General features: G+C 44.4%; 1 protein-coding gene across 16 annotated transcripts in view; it reads right to left on the bottom strand.

The window, feature by feature from the left end:
• The window catches only part of CASK (calcium/calmodulin dependent serine protein kinase), a 321,131-nt gene that overhangs the window by 99,335 nt on the left and 199,099 nt on the right, over positions 1 to 22,697 (bottom strand). For all 16 annotated transcript variants that reach the window (XM_029046417.2, XM_029046418.2, XM_029046421.2 and 13 more), the window contains 2 exons: positions 13,631 to 13,733; positions 4,613 to 4,788 (listed from right to left, as the gene is read on the bottom strand). In XM_029046417.2, the coding sequence (XP_028902250.1) occupies positions 4,613 to 4,788; positions 13,631 to 13,733 (279 nt within the window). The remainder of the gene's footprint in view (positions 1 to 4,612; positions 4,789 to 13,630; positions 13,734 to 22,697) is intronic.

Raw genomic sequence — 22,697 nt, 5'->3', positions numbered from 1 at the left:
GTTCTCAGAGGTCAAGAATTTTCTAACTCTGCCCACCCAATTGAGGACTACAGAGCTCATGGTTTCTCCACTTATTCCTCACTTAATTCTTCATCTAGTGTCTCTTCTTGGGATTTCAGAAAGAAAGAACAGAAAGAAGCTTGGAGGTTAAGCAAGAGACAATGAATCAAAAGGTTTACGGCTATTCTGGCTACCTGCACACTTTGGTCCTGGTTAGCCTTTTCATTCATTCATTCATTCATTCATTCATTCATTCATTCATTCATTCACTCATTCATTCACTCATTTGTATTTACTGTATAGGTGAGAGTTAGGACATGATCCCTGACCCTCCAGAGGCTCGCAATCTAAAAATAAGGCGGGGAAAGATTTGGCGACAGGCAAACATGGGAACACACAATAATATACATACAAAACAGTATAAAACTTCAGAGTTCAACAAGTCTGGGGGTAAGGGGGACCAGTAGCGACCTCAGGGAGCTACTTCCCAGGTCACTGAAAGTTCAGTTTACGACCAAAGCTTCCCAAAGTTCTACAAGTGGAAGAGCCTTGACCCTAAGGGGTTTAATCAGAAAAGACATGTGTATGTGCCTAAGAGCTATTTTCAGTGTGTTGAGTGGGTTCAGGTCAGTGAGGAAGTGGGTCTGGGAGAGAGAGGAGAGGGATAGGAGAGAGGAGAGAGACAGAGGAGGGAGGAGAGAGGGAAGACAGGAGAGAGAAGAGAGGAGAGAGAGGAGGGAAAAGAATGAAGAGAGGGAGAGGAGAGACAAACAGGAGAGCGATAGAGGAGAGAGAGGAAAGAAAGAACAGAAAGAGAGGAGAGAGACAAAACGTGTGGGCATCAATTCAGTCTGCAGACACCCAACCGAGCAGTGATTTTTCACTTCACTTTGGGACGATATGCAAGGAACCCAACCTCTCTCCAGTTGAGACCCCCAGTGGCTGTCTTCCCCCTCTGTGCTGCCACCTGCAGTCCTCCTCCCTTGCCCTCCTGTCACCATCTGACCCCCAAGCCCATCTTGGTCTGATCTTGGTCACCCATCCCACCGTGGGGACCACAAAACTCAGAAAGGGATGGTGGTGGGGGTGGCAGGAGTTTTTACAATAGATAGGACTTAAAAGAAGAGCAAAATCCAAGGGAACAGGGCACTGCTGGGGGAACCAGAAGGATGGGGGAGGGTGGGTGAGGTCAGAGAACTAGGAAGGGTGGGGTGAAGGGATGGGGGATGTTAGGGGATGGGGTTACTTGCCTGGAAAGCCGTGACTGTGGAAATCCAAGTGGAAATCTCTTGGGCGAGAGGAGAATTCCACCAAGTTGGTGGGGGACACTATCTAGGATAAGCCTAGTTAAGAGTGGCTGAAAAGTGAGCATCTATACAGGCTGTGGTCATCTTTTCTATCTCCATATTATTTTCTCCCAAAGAACCACTGCTCTTAGGGCAATGGAATCCAAGGACCCCTTCCCTGGACACTGTCAGGTCTCAGCACCTCCCCTCCTCCCACCCATCACCTCCACCTCTGCTGGGGGCTTAAAAGGAACTTCACTTCATTCTCTTCTCAACAAAGGACATTCTCTTAAGTCCCCCAAATTAAGAAGTAGTGTGGCCCAGTGGAAAGAGCACAGACCTGAGGATCAGAAGACCTGGGTTCTAATCCTGGCTCCAGCGCACACCTGCCGCGTGACCTTGAGCAAGTCACTTCACTTCTTTGGGCCTCCGTTCCCTCAGCTGCAAAAATGGGGATTCAATACCTGTCCTCCCTTCTATTTACACTGTGAGCCCCATGTGGACCTGATCATCTGGTATCTACCCCCGCATTTAGTACAGTGCTTGACAAATACTACTATTATTACAATTATGATTATTATTACCTGCCTCTAGTAGTTTGCATTAGTAACAAGATCATACCACCACAAGTGGGGGTAATAATAAGGGGCTGGACCCAGGATGTAACAGTTCCAACAGTTCCTTACATGTCAACAACACAGTCACAAATCTGTTTTATCAGTCTTCTCCACCTACAGTGATGACCCTCCAATACAGTTCCATCACTTTCACACCTGAAGGTGAGGTTCAATTGCCAGTGGGCCTGGGATAAGCCAGTGCTTGTTTCCCTAACCCCTGCTCAACATACATAAATGGGCTTCCAGGGTTCACCACAGAGAATCCAATATAATCTAGCCGTCAATTTCGTAAATTATGACACTAATCTACTGCTGAACTCTACTGCAAATGCATTTCAAGAGGATAACAGTAATAATAATAATAATGATGGTATTGGTTAAGCACTTACTATGTGCCAAGCACTTTTAATAATAATAATGTTGGTATTTGTTAAGCGCTTACTATGTGCAGAGCACTGTTCTAAGCGCTGGGGTGGACACGGGGGAATCAGGTTGTCCCGCGTGGGGCTCACAGTCTTCATCCCCATTTTACAGATGAGGGAACTGAGGCACAGAGAAGTGAAGTGACTTGCCCACAGTCACACAGCTGACAAGTGGCAGAGCTGGGATTCGAACTCATGAGCCCTGACTCCAAAGCCCGTGCTCTTTCCACTGCGCCACGCTGCTTCCCCCACTGCGCCACGCTGCTTCCCAAGCACTTTTCTAAGCGCTTATCGGGCACGAAGAAAATTAATGGAGCTCAGCACATTTTACTTTGTGAGACTCTTAAATATTTGGCAATCTTGTCAACATTACTGTTTTTGTTGCAATGTAAAGATTAATTGAGTAGAAAATCATCATTAGCTCTTGATTAAAATGATATGAGAAGGATTCCTTTTTACTAAATAGAGAACACTGAAGCAGAATTGAATTAGGACAACTTTCAGGTCAACTTAGGAGTGCCAAAAAGATGAACCACCACCACCATAAAAATGAGTCGATATAAAAACTACAACACAACGCACAAACTTTAAGACTGGAAATATAGCTTTAAAGTCTTCAAAATCGAGACAGTAAGCAGAAGTTTGGTTTTACAGTCTAAATCAATTGAGTGAAAAGCTCATTTTTGTAGTCCAGTGACAGTTAGGTTCCTTAAGATCCCAGGGTTTCTGGCTTTTCTCAGTTTTAGGCAGCGACTGGGGGCAGATGCTAGGCTGAATTCCTCTAATCAGAGGGCTGCATCTGGCTTCATTGGGCAAATGTCTCTTATTCTGAGGCTGTGCCACACTATGCCAGGCCCAGAACCAGTTTGCTAGCATGTGTCCAGCTGCTGGGGACAGTTGGAAGAACTGCAGGGTAGGCTGCAGGGTCTGTCCTTCACTCCCCCAAAAGGCACCCCCTGGTTTGGGACCCTGGAACCATCAAGTGTGGCACAAGTTTGGGCACGAGCGCCCTAATTTTGTGGCACAAGTTTGGGCACGAGCACCCTAACTCTCTGCAAGGTGGGGAATCAGAGCCATTTGAATCCGCGGGTGGGCAGATGAGAGGTCAGGAGTCTAGGCCAGACTGCCTTCTGAGAGGCCCACGACTACCTGGCAAAATTCACTTGCTGCTGAAGTGATTTTTGTGCGATGTTCCATTTTATCAGATCTGCCTTGAGCCTGGTCTTGACCCCTTCCTTTCCCGCTCTTGGCCTTACATGGCACTCCTTCCCTCCAACTCCTTTAACTAGCTCCTCCCCACTGATTTTCTTTTTTTAATCCTGCCCCATGCTGTTCTTTAAAAAAACAAAACCAAAAACAAAAGAAGAAATCTCAGCACCTCTGCTGGCAGCCCCTTCCCCAGCTGGCAGTTTCTGTTTCTTACTAAACTGGGGGGCATAAGAGAGTGTGGTGGTGGCCCCCTTCCTAGCCTCCTCTTCCACCTCCCCTGCTGCTTCCTGCATACCTCCCATCCAGCTCCACCGTCCTTGGATTTGAGGTCTCAGGAGGAAGGGAGCTGGGGAAGGGAACTTCCGGCAGGGGATATAATTAAAAAAAAGGGGGGGGAACGGACCAGGTAAGAAAAGCCATGGGAGAAGGGAGTTCGGGAAGACTGGGGAGAAAGAGGAGCATAGAGAGGCAAGTTCAGGGCCCTGGGGCAATTGACCTGATGGGGCTCAAACAGCAGGAAAGGAGGGGTAGGGCTTAGGTTGACAGAAAGTGACCATTGTGAATGGTGGGCTTTGCTGGGCACAGCCTGCTAGGCTGGAGGCTAGACCACATGGCCAAGAGAGAACACCAGTTTCCCTCCCACTCATGAGAGGAGGCAAGCCCTGTACTTTGGGGCTCTTCAGAGCGAGAGTCATCTGACTCTTTTAGGAAAGGTTGAAGCCTCATGGAGAGTGAAAGTCCTTCTGGTTGGGTCATGCTTCTTGACTCGGAAGGAGGTGAGGATGAAGTTTGCCAAATAAGTTCATTTTTGATGAGAGGACTGATAAATCGGTAGGGAAGCTTATCCTCCATTAAGAGTGTAAATTCCTCGAGGGCCAAGGAACAGGCCACTTCTTTATTCTTCCCAAGAGCCTAGTTCAAAGCACCACCCTCAACTAATGCTACTTTTATACTACTCTGACTGTGGGACTTTATGAGCACCAAGTAATCAACAGTCCAAGGCAACAGAGTAACTGGAAAAATAATTTCACCACCAACTTCAACCCCGAAGAAGATTCGTTTCTAGGATTCGATTTACCTTATATTTTCCTTTAATGATACCTTCAAACAATCTTTCCTTGGTTCCGTAGAAAGGCAGGCACCCACTGAGCAGGATAAAGAGGATCACTCCACAACCCCAGACATCCACAGGTTTCCCATAGGGCTCTCTTTTCACCACTTCTGGGGCCATAAAATGAGGTGTTCCTACACGCCCTATAGGGAAACACAAGCACACAATGTTTCAGTGACTGGTTTTCCTGCCAATTCCTGCAATTCACAATGTGTAACTACGATCCAAAATGGGCAAGAAAAGCTTCACTCCAGTTGACATTCCTTTTCCTTTGAGGCCGAGCTCAGAAAAGTGGAAAATTCGTTCATCTTGTTAACCAGTATTGAAAATGAACTGTTCATCTTTCTGCCTAAGATGTGCTGAGACATTTAAAACCCATTAAGTAGAACTCAGAGTCCTCACATTTGGGGGACCAGGGCAAACTTTACTGTTCTTCAAGTTTTTGGTAACCCCAGGCCAAATAGGAATGTACAGTGTAAAAGGAACCTGGAATAAGTAAACAACCAAAAAAGAAGTCACCAAAGAAAGTTCCTTTTTCATTTACATGATCATGATGATAATAATCATCATCATAATAATAATCAAGAGTATTTTAAGCAGTAATTAGGCATCAAGCACTGTACTAAGCTTTGGGGTAGATTCAAGGTAATCAGTTCGGACATAGACTTTGGTCCCCATGGGGCTCACAGTCTAATGGGGGTGGGGGAAACAAGTATTAAAGCTCTGTTTTACAGATGAGGAAACTGAGTCACAGAAAAATTAAATGACTGCCCACTGTTACCCAGAAGGTAGGTGGTGGAGTCAGGATTAGAATCAGGACATCTGACTCCCAAGCCCCAAGGTCTTTCCACTAGGCCACACCACTTCCATTGTGTCATGCTCTTGGAGAAGGAAATGCCTTTATGACAGCATTTACATATATATCTGGAATTTATTTTAATGTCTATCTCTCTCTCTGGACTGTAGCAAGGAACATGTCGACCAACTGTATTCTCTCAAATGCTTAGTAAAGTTCTCTACACACAGTAGACAATAAATATCACTGATGCCCGAAAAAAGGAAAAGCACCCAGCACTCAAGCTCAGATTTAAAACAAGTACGTTATTATCAATTAGCACAGCCCAGTTGTCTGAATACTCTTGTCAAAATCTTGAGGAGGAACAAAGCCCAAAATCCTTGTTGCAAAGCTTCAGACCCTCCTCCTTTTTTTTTTTTTTTTGCTCAAAATACCAGATCCAAATTTCCAGATATGTTCCTTGGGAACCAGAGAGCGTGACTACCTTGTTTCAAAGGAGCCATAAAACACTAGCAAATCATAGGGACTTGGGGTGATCCCTGATCTCAATCAATCAATCAATCTGTCAGTAGCATTTATTGAGGGCTTACTGCATGCAGAGCACTGAACTAAGTGCTTGGGAGCATACAATAACAGTGAGTTGGGAGATATGTTCCCTGCCCACAATGAATTTACAGTCTGATATGCAGAGATGGCCTGCTTACAGTCGTAACCTCATTTTACCAATGTAGTAACTGAGGTTCAGAGAAGTGAAGTGACTTGCCCAAGGTCACAAAGGAGAAAAATGGTAGACCTGGGATTAGAACCCAAGTCCCTCTGATTCGTAAACCCATGCTCTATCCACTAGGTCAGGCTGCTTCTCAACTGAGGTAAAAGATATCATCTTTGGCCTTAAGGATCTTAAAATTAATAAATACTACTGCTTGATTGATTCAGGGGATTACAACCACCCACAGGCAAGTAGCAGAGAGAGTTGCTCTCTTTATCTCCCCTTCCAGCCCCACAGCACCTATATACATACCTATAATTTTATTTATATTAATGCCTGTCTCCCTACTAAGCTCACTGTGGGCAGGGACTGTATCTGCTTATTGTTATATTGTACTCTACCAAGCAGCATGGCTTAGTGGAAGTGGCACGGGGTTGGGAGTAGAGGATGTGGGTTCTAATCCCAGTTCTGCCATTTGTCTGCTGTGTGACCGTGAGCAAGTCACTTCTCTGTGCCTCAGCTACCTCATCTGTAAAATGGCAATTAAGGCTGTGAGCCCCACATGAGACAAGCTGATTACTGTGTAACTACCCCAGTGCTTAAAACAGTGCTTGGCACATTCATTCATTCAATAGTATTTATTGAGCGCTTACTATATGCAGAGCACTGTACTAAGCGCTTGGAATGTACAAATCGGTAACAGAGACAGTCCCTGCCCTTTGACGGGCTTACAGTCTAAGCACATAATAAGTGCTTAACAAATATCATTTTTAAAAAAAACAGTGCTCTGCACAAAGTAAATTCTCAATAAATACAAATGACTGACTGAATCTCCCAAACACTTTGTACAGTGCTCCGCACACAGTAAGTGTCCAATAAATACAAATGACTGACTGGGGAAACCCTCCCTTCCCACTAGAGTATACTACCAATAAACTGCTATCATTTCAAGCCTGAGCTGTACAAAGGAAATAACACCTTAATGGAAGTGAGAAGCTCAACATATGCATCTGAAAAAAGAATCAAAAGGCCAATAAACCACTTCCTGAAAAGAGAACTTATTTTGAAACTGGCCATTCAATTTCTTATTACTCTTTATTTCAGTACTTTATTAAGAAACACTTAGTGAAGGCCATTTCTAATCTCTGATTTACAAACTCTAAATTACAAGCTGGGTAACAAACCCACAATTTCCCAAACCTGAGTCCACAGATTGGCTGAAAAACTACTATCCTACAAAGAAATGGACCTTCCATCAATAACATTGCTGTAAATCTCATTTGAGATATGAACTTCTAGACTGTGAGCCCGTTGCTGGGTAGGGATGGTCTCTGTCTGTTGCAGAATTGTACTTTACAAGAGTTTAGTACAGTGCTCTGCACACAGTAAGCGCTTAATAAATAATGATTGAATGAATGAACTTGAAAGTGAAAAGCTAGGCTATTTCCCTGTTTTAGAGAAAAAGTTACTAATCCTGGGTAATACTTATGAATTTGACTTTTTCACCTGCTATTAGCATCAGGAAAATGATCAACTGATCAGTGGTATTTATTGAGTGCTTACTGTGTGCAGAGAACTGTACTATGCACTTAGGACAGAACAATATAACAGAGTTGGCAGACACATTCCCTGCCCACAAGGAGCTTACAAGTCTAGAAGGGGAGACAAATATCAAAATAGATAAATGACAGATACATACCTAAGTGCTATGGGGCGGAGGGTGGGGTGGATATCAAGTACGCAGAGGGTACAGATCCAAACTCAGAGGGTACAGATCCAAATGCACAGGTGACATTGGAAGAGATCAATGGTATTGAGCACTTTCGATGTGCAAAGTCTTGTACTAAGAGCTTGGGAGAATATAATGCAATAGGAGATGTAACTTTAATAAGGCTTTGAATGTGGGGAGAGTGGTGGTCTGTCATAATAGGAAGGAAGAGGAAGTTTCAGACCAGAATCAGGCCGTGGGCAGATGGTCAAAGGCGAGACAGATGAGATCGAGGTACAGTGAACAAATTGGCGTTAGAGGAGCAAAGTATGAGGATTGGATTGTTGTACGGAATCAGCAAGGTAAGGTAGGAGAGAGCGAGCTGATTGAGTGCTTTAAAGCCAATGGTAAGGAATTTCTTTTTGATGCGGTGGTGGATGGGAAACACTGGAAGTTCCTGAGGAGGGGGAGACGGTAACAAATTTTTTTTAGAAAAATGATTCAGGCAGCAGGCAGCAGAGTGACATATGGACTGGAGTTAAGGAGAGACAGGAGGCAGGGAGGACCTTGAATAGGCAGATGCAGTAATCACGGCAGGACAAAAGTGCTTGGATCACTAGAGTAGCACTCAGTCAATCATATTTATTGAGTGCTTACTGTGTGCAGAGCACTGTACTAAGCACTTGGGAGAGTAAAATATGACAATAAACACACTCATTCCCTGCCCATAGCGAGCTTACAGTCTGGAGGGGAAGACAGACTTTAATATAAATATATAAATGGCAGATATGTACGTAAGGGCTGCGGGCTGGGCAGGGGGGATGAATAAAGGGGACAAGTCAGAGTGACGTAGAAGGGATTGGGAGAGGAAGAAAGGAGGGCTTAGTCAGAGAAGGCCTTTGGGAGATGTGCCTTCAATAAGGCTTTGAAGGGGGGGTGGAAGAGTAATTGTCTCTCAGATATGAGGATGGCCTGAATGGTTCTGTTACCATTTGGATAGAGAGGTAAGGGTGGGTTTTAGTGATGTTGTGAAGGTAAAACCATTAGGAAATAGTGACAAACTGAATATGGGGTTGAATGAGAGAAATGATTGAAACATAATGCCAAGGTTACAGGCTTCTGAGTGAGGGAGGATGGTGGTGCAGTCTACAGTGATGGGAAAGATGAGAACTGAGCTTTAAAGGACCCCTACTGTCAGAGGGTGGGAGGCAGAGGAGGAAGCTACAAAAGAGTCAGAGAGACAGGAGGAGAACCAGAAGAGTGTCAGTGAAGCCAAGATTGGGCAGTGTTTCAAGGAGAAGTAGGTAGTAAACAGTGTCAAGGTAGTCAAGGGGTCAAGGGTGATTTTTTATTATTATTGTTATTATATTTCTAAAGCACTTACTAGTTGTCAAGGACTGTTCTAAGTGCTGAAGTAGACCCCAGTTAATCAGGTCAGACACAGCCCTTATCCTACATGGTGGTGGTGGGGGATCAATCTAGGTAGGAGGGAGAAGAGGTATTGAATCCTCATGTTAGAGTTGAGGAAACTGAGGCACAGAGAAGTTGTTACTTGCCCAATGTCATGCAGCAGAGCTGGGATTAGAACCCAAGTCCTCTGACTCCCAGGCCCCTGCTCTTTCCATTATGTCAAGAGGTAGAGGCTGGTGGATTTTGCAAGAATGTCACTGGTGACCTTAGAGAGGTCAGTTTCCATGGAGTGAAGGGAGGGAAAAGAGGGAAGGTCAGGGAGAGATTGGGAGGAGGGGAAGTGGAGGCAATAGGTCTAGACAACTTGCTCAAGGAGTTTGGAGAGGAGTGGTAGGAGGAAGTAATAATAACTGAATAATAACTGAAGGGAACCATGAAGTTAAGGGAGGATTTTCTCAGGAAAAGTGATACATGGGCATATTTGAAAGCGGTGGGGATGAAGCTATTGGAAAGTGAATAGTTGAAAACGGTGGTCAGGAAGGGAAGAAGGAAGGAGGCAATTGTTTTGATAAGATGAAAAGGGATGGAGTCAGAGGTGCAGGTGGAGGGGGTGGATTTTGAGAGGAGGCAGGGGAATCTCCTCTTTGGAAGAGTCAAAGAGGGCAGCAGGAGGGATGGACTGAAAAGGAACAAGGGAGATCTTAGGGAGACCAAGCCTGATGGCTTCAGTTTTACCAATAAAGTACATGACCAGGACATAGGGGAAAGATATGGTGGGGGCAGGGGTTTGAGGAGAGAGTTAAATGACTGGAAGAGCTGGGGCAGGCAATGAGTATGGGAGTCAATGAAGATGGTTGAAGCAGGTGAGGTTGAATTTGTAATGGGCAAGGTCAGCCTAGTGTCTGGACTTCCTCCAGCAGCACTCCATACCCTGAGTACAGGAGCAGAGGAAATGGACTGTGGTGATGATCCAGGGTTGCAGGTTAGAGGGATGAGATCGGCGGAAGGACTGGGGAGTGATAGAGTTGAGTTTGGTGAAGACAGCAGTGTTGAGGGCATAGATTTGTGAATTAAGAGAAGGTAGTTTGGGTATAGGCACCAAACGGGGCATGATGACTAGAAAATTGGTGTGGATCAAAAGATTGGAGATCCCAGTGGGGGAACCGGACAGATCTGTGGAGAGTAGAGGCATGGGAGAGAAGGCAGGTGAGGAGGTTCTAGTCAGAGAGAGGAATTTCAGAGCTGGTGAGGGTAGTGACTGTACAGTCAGTCAGAGATAATGGGATTGAGCATGTGTCCAAATTGGTGAGTGGGTGTGGTGGGGTAATGTGGACCAGTAGGTGATTGGAGTTGAAGAATTAAGAGGAATCAGGCAGTGGAAGGGTCATCGGAAGCATCCGCCTGGTTTCTTAAGTCCCCAAAGATCAATGTAGGGATGGAGAGAGATCAAAATGGTTCAGAAAGTTGGAGGTGGGGCCTGAGGGGCCAATATTTGGTCATGACTAATAACTGGAGTGGGTGGTAGAGATGGGCGACTTGGCCTTCAGAGGAAGGGAAAGAGGGATGGGGAGTAGGATGTTGCAAAAGTGGCAGTGGGGAGGAAGAAGGACGTCAACTCCTCCCCCTTTGCGAGGGAGCCTTGGGAAGTGGGAGAAAATGAAGCTCTCCCTGGTAAGAGCAGCAGTGAGAATGGCAGTCATCTGGGGAGAGCCAGATTTCAGTACTGGCAAGGAGGAGCGGAGCCTGGGTGAGGAACAGGTCAAGGATGAAGGGAAGCCTCCCCATAATAGAACAGAAGTTTCAGATGCCTCACTTGGTTGAATCTGGTAGAGATGATGGGCAGGGGATGACGGTGCAAGGGCTGGGGAGGGGATGGATGGGAGTGAGCTGATAGGCTCTGGTGCAGAGGCTGGGGGAGTGGTGGGTACTGAGAAAAGAAAGACAGGGATCGGAAGCAGCATGCCTAGTAGATAGAGCACAGGCCGGGGAGTCAAAAGGACCTGGGTTCTAATCCTGTGTGACCTTGGGCAAATCTCTTCACTTCTCCATTCCTCAGTTTCCTCTCTGTAAAATGGGGATTAAGACTGTGAGCCCCATGTGGGACAGGGACTGGTCCAACCCGATTTGCTTGTATCTACCCCAGTGCTTAGAACCAGGCCTGACACATAGTAAACACTTAATAGTAATAATAATGATAACAATGGTATTTATTAAGTGCTTACTATGTGCCAATCACTGTTCTAAGTGCTGGGGTAGACGCAAGTTAATCAGGCTGGACACAGTCCCTGTCCCACATGGGGCTCACAGTCTTGCTCCCCACTTTACGGATGAGGTGACTGAGGGTCAAAGAAGTGAAGTGACTTGTCCTAGGTCACACAGCAGAAAAGTGGCAGTGTCAGGATTAGAACCCAGGACTTTGACTCCCAGGCCCATGCTCTCTTCACTAGGCCACTCTGCTTCCTGGGATGATGGTGCGGTGCTCCCTTTTAGCAACAACCAAACCGATTGACAACCTTGCTGCGCTGCTCTATCATGTTCCTACAGACTGGTTCCAGACATAAAGTAATAAGGCCTTTTCCACACAAGAATGGCTCATTAGTTGAAGTCATGAGTGAATAATATGCTCTTTCCTTGGTTGACTGTAATGCCTCTTCCTATCTTCCCCCTCCTATGGCATTATGTCATTGGCTTAGGCTTGGGTCCAACTTTTATTGGGAGTTCATTAATTCCCACTATTTTAACTTTGGACTCTGGGTGGATGACTCCCAGATCTTCCTTGCTAGCCTCTTCAATCTCACATTTCCTCCTACTTCCAGGACATCCATAGATGAACGTCCCATTACCACCTCATGGCTGAAACTGAATTCTTCACAATAATAATAATGATGGCATTTGTTAAGCACTTACTATATGCAAAGCACTGTTCTAAGCACAGGAGAGGATACAAGGTGATCAGGTTGTCTCACATGGAGCTCACAGTCTTAATCCTCATTTTACAGATGAAGTAACAGACACAGAGAAGTTAAGTGACTTGCCCAAAGTCACACAGCTGACAAGTGGCAGAGCTGGGATTTGAACCTATGACCTCTGACTCCCAAACCCGTTGCTCTTTCCATTGAGACAGACTGCTTCATCTTCCCACCCAAATCCTTTCCTCCAACAAATTATCCCTATGCAGTCAAAACCATCACCAGCCTCTCTCTCAGGTTCACAACCATAGCATTATCCTCAACTCTTCTCTCTTTCGAGAAGCAGGGTGGCCTAGTGGATAGAGCACGAGCCCAGGAGTCAATGGACCTGGGATCTAATCCTAGCTTCGCCACTTGTCTGCTTTGTGACCTTGGGCAAGTCACTTCACAACATGGGCCCATGTGCAGGCTTCATTGGACTAAGCCTCTTAGATCAAAGACTGATGTTAGAAGATTGGATTGGGAAGAGAAGTTCATATGCCATCTTGAATTTTAAAAAAAACTAAATTCCTTGACTTCTTGCTGGCTAACTGAAAGTTCACCCAGATTTGTAGAAACAGAAAGCAGCTCCCTGCTCTCCTACCTCATGTGAGATAACTCTGCGGTTTCTGTCTAAGAATTCATGAAGACCAACCTAACCTTTCATTTTCTAGCCCTTAGTTCAATAGTTTATTCATTAAAAAAAATAATAATAATGAAGAGAATTACTAAGAAGTGTAGGAAAGTTTCAGTTCTCCTCTTATAAATAAATACGGTATTTTGAAACCTTAGTGTTCAATGCAATTGAGGGAATTTTATTTCCTTTTCCATCCTCTAAACCGTACACAACTTCCAGCCAGGACAAGTGTCTATCAACTCTACTGAACTCTTCTCTAGTCTGTAAGCTCACTGTGGTCAGGGAATGTGTCTACCACCTCTCTTATATTGTACTCTCCCAAATGCTTACTACAGTGCTCTGCATACAGTGAGCACTCAACAAATAGCACTGATCGATCAATCGGTTGATTGATAGATCGATTGGTTACAAAGTTATATCAACAAATGACATTATACTCCCATTATGATGAAACAGTAAAAACCCAGGAAACCCCTCTGAATGAGTGGCCACCAACTTGATGTCAAAATGTTTCTGTGACTCAAAGATTGGGTCTTTTGGGAGTGGTAAACCATTCAGAGCCTGCAGAAAAACAGTAAAAATACCAGGCAGAGACATATTCCCTTGTGTATAATTAATTCAAATACATTAATCATTTGTTATTTAATAAGCATTGAAGAGACTAAGTTATCATCAAATATACAAAAAGGTCAATTTGTTCTCTGCCTGTTATAATAGCAAGGCCTGACAGTGAGTCAGAGGAGAGTTTAGAAGAGAAAATTCTCCAAAGGCACTTACCTCCAGCGACTAATCCAGACTCGCCTAACTGAATGGCTACTCCAAAACCTCCAAGTTTAACAGGCGCGGAGTTTTCTTTTGAAGCAAGGAGGACACAGTGAGGCTGGAAAAAAAAAAGAAGTGATCAAGAACTATGATTATTCTGAAGATGAAGAGCTCGGCCTATTGGGAAGAGTTCGGGCCTGGGAGGCACAGTTTATTTATATTAATTTCTGTCTCCCTCTCTAGGCTGTAAGCTCATTGTGGGCAGGGAATGTGTCTGTTTATTGAGATTTTATACTCTCCCAAGTGCTTAGTATAGTGCCCTGAACATAGTAAGAACTCAGTAAATATGACTGAATGAACAATCTGGGTTCTAATCCCAGCTCTTCAACTTGCTCACTGTGTGACCTTGGGCAAGTCACTTCACTTTGTGCCTCATTTCCCTCATCTGCAAAATACCTGCGCTCCCGCTTATTTGGAATGTGAGCCCCATATGGGACCAGATTACGTTTTATCTACCCCTATGCTTAGTACAGTGCTTGGCACACAGTAAGTGCTAAACAAATAGCAGCATTATTATTATTATTATGTGCAATTTTAGCTTGAGTCTAGAACAGTACCTAACAGTCACTCAATGGCAGGTAAAAAATTTGGTTCTAAGAATATGTTTTTTCAGATTCTTTTTGGCTGGAACTGGTTCTGTCCAACTGGAACATCAAGTTCTTGTTTATTCCTCCCAAGGACTTTTGTGTTTCCACCAGGAGTCCTTTCTCCCTTGATTACGGGTCCAGGGCCAGAACTTCTCAGGAAAGAACCAATCTCTTTTCTTTTGAATAGCACGTGCACCTTTTCCCAAGTCATAGTCTGCCCATGTTTTTTTATCAGCAGAGTGCTCTTCCATCCTCCTGGCAATAATCTTTCTTGATTTCAGGAAATTCGGTCCCCTGCCTACCCAAATGATTGATCACAAATGAAAAATCCCTTCCTTGATAGGAAGACTGTTCTCTTCCATCTGACCATTTAAGAAATAAAGACTTCAAGCTCTATTTCCTAAACGTAGCATTCGTGTCACTATCAACTAAGCTCCTTCTCACTGGTGCAGGTATATATACTAATATTTATATACAAACATATCTATCTGTATAACCCATGTAATATTCGATTATCTTTTATAGTCCAAGATGCAGTAGTGACGGTGAATACTGTGCTCTTGATGATGAGCTAAACAAGAGCCCCTTCCATGTTGTGCATATGTAAATATTGGTGCTGGTTTGGAGCTGAAGTCCCCACTTGCAGCTCTTTCTGAGTGGCTCCTTGACTCACTGTCTCAGTGAAGCAATGAAGCCAAGAAGAACCACTCCGTTTCTGATTTCTGCTTGACTGAGAGTCTATCTGCTGCCGTAACTCCAACAGGTGCTTGAGGTGAGACTTACTCTTTTTTTGGTGATATTAGATGGAGCCTTCTAATTTCAGATTTCCTAGCTAACTGTTTTGATGGGAGAAAGGTGAGAAAGATAGGAGGAATGCCCAAATTAAGAAAAACAAACCAATGCTGCCGAGGTGGTGTAATGATAAAGCAGGCGCCAAGGAGTCAGAAGGTCAAGGGTTTTAATCCCGACTCCGCCACTTGTCTGCTATGTGTCCTTGGGTTAGTCACTTCATTTCTCTGTGCCTCAGTTACCTCATCTGTAAAACGGGGATTGAGACTGAGAGCCCCACATGGGATAGGGACTGTGTCCAATTCAATTTGCTCATAGCCACACTAGCACTTACTACAGTTCCCGGCACAAAAGTGCTTAACAAATACCATCATCATCATCATCATCATCACTGGACGCCCTCTAGGAGTTAGGAGCACTGAGCTTCATGTTGCAGGAATTACAGTTGGTCAATCGTATTTATTGAGTGCTTACTGTGAGCAAAGCACTGAACTAAGCACTTGGGACAGTACAATATAACAGGCACATTCCCCACCTACAACGAGCTTACGGTCTAGAGAAGAAAGCAAAATAACAAGAGCTCACAAACTAAAAGAGATGGAAAAGAATGGGAAGGGGTAGAGAGAAAGGCAGATGATAGATTTAGACAAATGTCCCCACCTAAGTAGACATAAATACATCTGAATGACAGGGTCGCTTGCATGTTCAATATCAGGTGAAAGCACTGTGGGAAGCAGTGTGGTCTAATGGAAAGAGCACGAGCTTGGGAGTCAGAGACCAGGGTTCTAATCTTGGCTCTGCCACTTGTCTGCTGTGAGATCCCACTTCTCTGTGCCTCAGTTTTCTCATATGTAAAATGGGGAATGCCTGTGAACACCAGGTGGGACACGGTCTGTGTCCAGCCCAATTGCCTTGTGCCTGGCACATGGCAGGTGCTTAACAGATGCCATTAAAAAAAAAGGCTAAGTTTAATTTCTTTAAAAAAAAATCAACAATACTCTAGAGTATTCTAAGTAACTTTGAATGTTTAAAGGAGAGACCTGAAACTTTATCTCAAAGAATAGAGGGGTTACGCTGCAAGAAGAGCAGTTCAGAGTAGCCAGAAGGAGCGGTTTGCTGATCAACTTATTAAACATTGGAATGGGTTACCAAGACAGAATGGGATCGCCTACTCTGGCGGCCTGAAAGCAAAAAGATTTTCCTTAAATTTGGGATGATTCTGGAGCGAATCCTGACTGCTCCACTGACTTCAAAAGACAACCCTACTGAGGCTATCACCTTGTGGCTGCCTCTGCCAGTTGTGTGGGTTGGGGCCTACAGCCAGGAACACACATCTCCAGAGACACACGCGACTTCTGCAGGAAACCAACCGGATGTGGGCTCAGATAAGAACCCAGCAAAATGTACACTCAGTAACCCCTAAGGCTACACAAACTGAGACATCTGGAGGCATGTGCAAAGGGGAACGCATCCAGACAAACAGACCCACACGACAGGGATGCACAAACTTGTGTACATACACACATACATACACACATGGTGAGGTAAAGGAGGAAAAGAGCAGTAAAAGTTACAGAGAGGAAAAGGAGGGAAAAGGGAGGAAAAATGTGAAGAGAAGAGGAAGAAAACAATCCGCTTGTGATAGATGGCACTTTGTGAATATAAGTGCTGTACACAGTGGCAACACCACTCAAAATTTTATTGGGATCAATTGATCGAGGAATTGGGGATATTTACTGAGCACTTACAGTGTGCAGAGTAGTTTACTAAATATGGGAGAGTACAACAGAGTTGGTAGATACATTCCTTGCCCACAGCAAGCTTCGAGCTAGAGGACAAATTTATGATCTAGAATGAATGGCCTGAAAAAATCTTTGGTTTATCCCAGTGATCCTCATATTCAGCAAACTCTCCCATGTCCAGATTTTATTCAGCTGTGTAGACTGTAAGCACATTAAGCGCTTGGAGAATAGAGTATAACAATAAATGGACCCATTCCCTGCCCACAACGAGCTTGCAGTCTAATTCTGTTATACTGTCATTTAGACTGTAAGCTCGCTGTGGGCAGGGAATGGGTCCATTTATTGTTATACTGTATTCTCCAAGTGCTTAATACATGCTCTGCACAGAGTAAGTGTTCAATAAATACCACTGCTTGGCTGATTGATGTGCCACGTTGAACTGAAGTAGGCTCCTCAAGATTCCACGTGGGAGTGGTTTTTTTCAGCTTAGCCTCCAGGCCTATTGAGTAGAGCTGCAACATCCGAGTCTGGTTCCTCATGCTGGGATGACAAGACATCTGGGAGATGTCCTGTGCATCCCCGCTGTCCTCAGCCAGAAACAGGACTTAGACAACTCCAGCTCCTTGCATTGGCTTCCGTTCTCATCATTTTACTACCTGAGTTTGTTTTAGATTCTGATTTTCAAATGGTTATTTGGTTTAGATTTAAGTAGTACGAGTGTTCCCTTGGTGCAGTGCACTGTGCTAGGTGCCTAGTAAAGTGACATATTCCCTACCCCGAAGTAGCTTACAGAAGATGCAATTTGAGAAGCAGATGGCCTAGTGGATAGATCACAGGCCTGCTAGCCAGAAGGTCCTGGGTTCTAGTCCAGGCTCTGCCACTTGTCAGCTGTGTGACCTTTGGAAAGTCACTTAACTACTCTGTGCCTCAGTTCCCTTGTCTGTATAATGGGATTAAGACTGTGAACCCCTTGTGGAACATGGACTGTGTCTAACCTGATTAGCTTCTATCTACCTCAGCTCTTAGAACAGTGCCTGGCATATAGTAAGTGCCTCACAAGTACCATGATTATTAATTACTATTAAGATGCAACAAATAATCGTAGTCAAACTTCAGAATCCTTTTCTCTTCTAACCCAAGTAAGTATGATTTTGCAACCTGTAGCACAGCAAGGGTGATGACACTCCATGGAATTCATGGTTCCCCATCTCCGGCTCACTCACTCCGTTCACAGTCATAGATGGTACATCATCCTGTCAATCATATTTACTGAGCTCTTACTGTGTGCAGAACACTGAACAATGCTGCTGGGAGAGTACAATGTAACAATAAACAAGACACACTTCCCTGCCCACAACAAGTTTACAATCTAGCGGTCATAATGAGGTTGACAACCAAGAGAAGGAAGGGTTCTCCAAAGACTGGGGACCCCCTAGAGGGGTAGACTTTGAGGGCTCTTCAAGCTGTAAGATGTGTAAATGAATCATGAATCTTAACAAATCATCTCAAATTACAAGAATTTTACTAGCGATGTTAAATAGTGCACATGCAGGCAATTTTATGAAGAACTGGTTAGTCTGGAAATATTCGTGAAAAACTGAAATCGAACATTTGTAATTCAATTATTCACACAACTTCAATATGCCACTTGCTGGGAAAAATGTTGTGTCACTATCAATCACTGATTTGATTCTGGAAGTGTTCAGTTTTTGTTGGGGGGAGGGAGGGTGTCTCAGCAAAACCATCTGTCAAGTTGGAAGGCATTAACATAACAGGAGAACAAAGAATTTGTTATAACATCTAAATTTAAAATTTTAAGGCAGTTCAGAGGGAAGCCACACAAATTGATTCTATTCAGTTATCCACTATGTAAAGAAGTGAGCTATGCCACTTCTTTGCTAAATGGGACCACTTCTGCCAAACTGCTGGAGGTCCTGATGCAGTGCGTTGTGGGGAGTGAATCGGTAGGGCTGGATTTCCCCCGTCCCCCCATATGTGGTTTAAACTCTCCTTAAGCCCTCTGGGAGCCCGAGCTTCTCCCACTCAAAATTTATACTCCATTAATTTAACCAAACCCTCTGTAAGAATTGGAATTTTCATTTGATCTGTGGGTTTTGTGGGGAGGACAGTGTGGGTGGGAGGGTGGGAAGGAAATCAGTCAAAACACAGTTTACACAACTCATTCCAAAGCTATGGGAGCCTGAGAAACTTCCATTCGGTTTGAATTTATTGGGAAATGGGCAATACCGTCATAACGTTACCCAAGTTAGTGACAAAAGTATAAAGAAGCGAGAAAGGGTTATAAAGTCAAACTTCAAACTGCTTAATCAATTAATTCATGTTTACACAATGTAAACTAATTCTCAGTTGAATGTTTTTGCTTATGCTTTCCCATTTATTAAAAAGCACATCCCTAATTCTGACTTAAAAATTTCCTTCTAAGTGACTCAAATCTGCAGTAAACGATCAGTGAGACGCCTTGTAGATGTCCTGCTTTCTGGAAAATCTGTTGCAATACATATCATTTGGAAGTGTAAGGTAAAACGATTTCTTTGCTCCACCCCAAGAGCAGTGTCAGCTAACTGACACGTCAGGAGGTATGAAACACTGAAACTGCCATGGAACTCGATTTCTGAAACAAATATAAATGCAGAAAGAGATTTGGAATCTCAAAAGATGGATCAGGAATGAGACTTTCTTTAATGGCTTTGACTAAATGGGTGATGAGTAATAATGCGAAAGCAATCAGAAGATTTTCTAGGTATGATTTTCTTAGAAAAACACTCCTTTGCCACAGGTTCCACAATCCACCTTGCTTAAGGTGGTTCGAAGATGGAGAGGCTTTCGGAGATCTGCTCTGACCCCCTTTCAAAGTCATGCACCTATAACTCGATAAGCAAAAATAAACAGTCTACCTTCTGACTCCAGGGATTTGATTCTCCTCTCATGAGTCATTTAAATAAAGGAACTCGAAATGGGCATCTTTCATTACTCTCTCCACCACTGGTATCTTGAAAAAGGACTGTTTCTGTCATGCATTTTTTTCCTTTCTTCTGCAAATACTACTTTCTATTTGCCTAGGTGCTGACTGTGGAAATGGTACTTCAAGAGTTGAAAGCAACTGGGTAATCTATTTTTTTTAATGCCTACTGCAGGGCTCTCCAGTGGCATTTTAGGCACTCTTATTTATTCTCTCTTTCTGACATCTCTGAAGCACTTACTTTGTGCAAAACGCTGAACTGAGCACAGGGAAAAAGTGAAAGGATATTAAATTAGTCACGGCTCCTGGCCCTCAGGAAATTCATTATCTAAAAGTAATGGGAGGAGAGGCATACTGGGAAAGAAATAAATTCTCCAATTCAGTAAAAACATGATAATACAAAAACAGTAAGAAGAAAAGCGGCTCTATACTACTGCTGGGACAGAAGACATCTCGAGCTCCTCTCCACTCTGGTAAGGGCTGAACAGTCAAACCTTCATGACAGTCTCTATGTTAGAAATACAAGCCCACCTGACTCCAGCAAGTTGATCTTTTCCCAGGTAATGGCAGAGTGCGTGGGGTGGGGGAGGGGCTGCAGCCTGGGGCACTAACCTGTGGGCCCAGGGAAATCCAGAGCACAAAACTTGCCTTGGTGATTCCCCCAAACCTTGAAGATGGGTCCTTGCCCCCTCTGGTCATCCGACTGACTTTCAAGTATTTGGAAAGAATACAGGCCTGGGAGTCAGGGGACCTGGGTTCTAATCCCGGCTATGCCAACAGCCTGCTGTGTGACCTTGGGCAAGTCTTTGAACTTTTCTGTGCCTCAGCTTCATCAACTTTAAGGTAATAATAATGTTGGTATTTGTTAAGCGCTTACTATGTGCAGAGCACTGTTCTAAGCGCTGGGGGAGATACAGGGCCATCAGGTTGTCCTACGTGAGGCTCACAGGCTTAATCCCCATTTTCCATATAAGGTCAGTGAGGCACAGAGAAGTTAAGTGACTTGCCCACAGTCACACAGCTGACAGGTGGCAGAGCTGGGATTCGAAATTAAACATACCTGTTCCCCCTCCTACTTAGACTGTGAGCCCTATATGAGCTAGGGGCTGTATCCGACCGACTCCAGCACATAGTCAGTGCTGAACAAACACCATAAACAGCCAAAATGAATGGAATTTTACTGAGTGTTTACTATGTACAGGACGCTATACTAATCACTTGGGAGAGTAGGATACAACAGAATTGATAGAAACAAAGATAGAGCACTTCACTAAAGGCTTGGGAGATTACAATACAACAGAGTTGGTAGACATGCTCTCTGCCCACAAGGATATCAACCGATCATATTTAAGGAGCACTTGCTGTATACAGAGCGCTGTACTAAGCACTTTGGAGGGTTCATTCATTCATTCATTCAATAGTATTTATTGAGCGCTTACTATGTGCAGAGCACTGTACTAAGCGCTTGGGATGAACAAGTCGGCAACAGATAGAGACAGTCCCTGCCGTTTGACGGGCTTACAGTCTAATCGGGGGAGACGGACAGACAAGAACAATGGCACTAACCAGCGTCAAGGGGAAGAACATCTCGTAAAAACAATGGCAACTAAATAGAATCAAGGCGATGTACAATTCATTAACAAAATAAATAGGGTAACGAAAATATATACAGTTGAGCGGACGGGTACAGTGCTGTGGGGATGGGAAGGGAGAGGTGGAGGAGCAGAGGGAAAAGGGGAAAATGAGGCTTTAGCTGCGGAGAGGTAAAGGGGGGATGGCAGAGGGAGTAGAGGGGGAAGAGGAGCTCAGTCTGGGAAGGCCTCTTGGAGGAGGTGATTTTTAAGTAAGGTTTTGAAGAGGGAAAGAGAATCAGTTTGGCGGAGGTGAGGAGGGAGGGCGTTCCAGGACCGCGGGAGGACGTGACCCAGGGGTCGACGGCGGGATAGGCGAGACCGAGGGACGGCGAGGAGGTGGGCGGCAGAGGAGCGGAGCGTGCGGGGTGGGTGGTAGAAAGAGAGAAGGGAGGAGAGGTAGGAAGGGGCAAGGTGATGGAGAGCCTTGAAGCCTAGAGTGAGGGTACAAATTACAGAGTTGGTAGATATGTTTCTTGCTCATAAGGAACTCACAGTCTAGAGGTCTATTAAGAATAAATTACAGATATAAACATAATTGCTGCAGGGCTAACAGTGGGGTGAATAAAGGGTAGAAATCCAAGTGCAAGGGAGATGCAGAAAGGAAAGGGAATAGTGTTGGGATCGATGCAAGATAATCAGGTTGGACATAACTCACAATCTTAATCACCATTTGCAGATGAGGTAACTGAGGCACACAGAAGTTAAGCAACTTGCCCTAAATCACATGGCAGACAAGTGACAGAGCCGAGATTAGAATCTAGGTCTTCTGAATCCCAGGCCTGTGGTCTTTCCATTAGGCCACGCTGCTTTCCTTGACCTTTGCACCTGAGAAATCCTCTAACCTTTTAATCACCTCTCTGGTACTCATCTGAATTTCTTTAATGGAATAAAAGTTCCTTGTAGTGAATGCCTGTTCATGATAAGAAGAGAGATAAGGAAGCTTGTCATGAGCCTACGGTGTCTGCTAATTCTGTTGCATTGTTCTTTGCCAAGTGTTTAGTACAGTGCTATGCGCATAGTAAACATTCAATAAATACCAATGATTGATGAAGACATGACAACATATGCCGAACAGTGTGCCTGCCACAGGACAGGAGGGAGGGGTCCTCACCAGTGGACACACATTTTCCTTTCCATAACATTTTATCCTCAAAAGCGGGAGGAGCTTTTCCTACTTTTGAAATTTAGAAACTAGGGGTGAACCACAACGGAGATAGGTTTTCCTTGGGGAAGGCTTCGTGAGTTGGATACTAACTCAGATTTCAATCAGTATGCAATTTGGCAAGCATT

Source organism: Ornithorhynchus anatinus, chromosome 18, assembly GCF_004115215.2.
Source record: "Ornithorhynchus anatinus isolate Pmale09 chromosome 18, mOrnAna1.pri.v4, whole genome shotgun sequence".
NCBI classification, from domain to species: Eukaryota; Metazoa; Chordata; class Mammalia; order Monotremata; family Ornithorhynchidae; genus Ornithorhynchus; species Ornithorhynchus anatinus.
The sequence above is the reverse complement of the archived record's forward strand: the minus strand, read 5'-3'. Positions and strand labels throughout refer to the sequence as shown.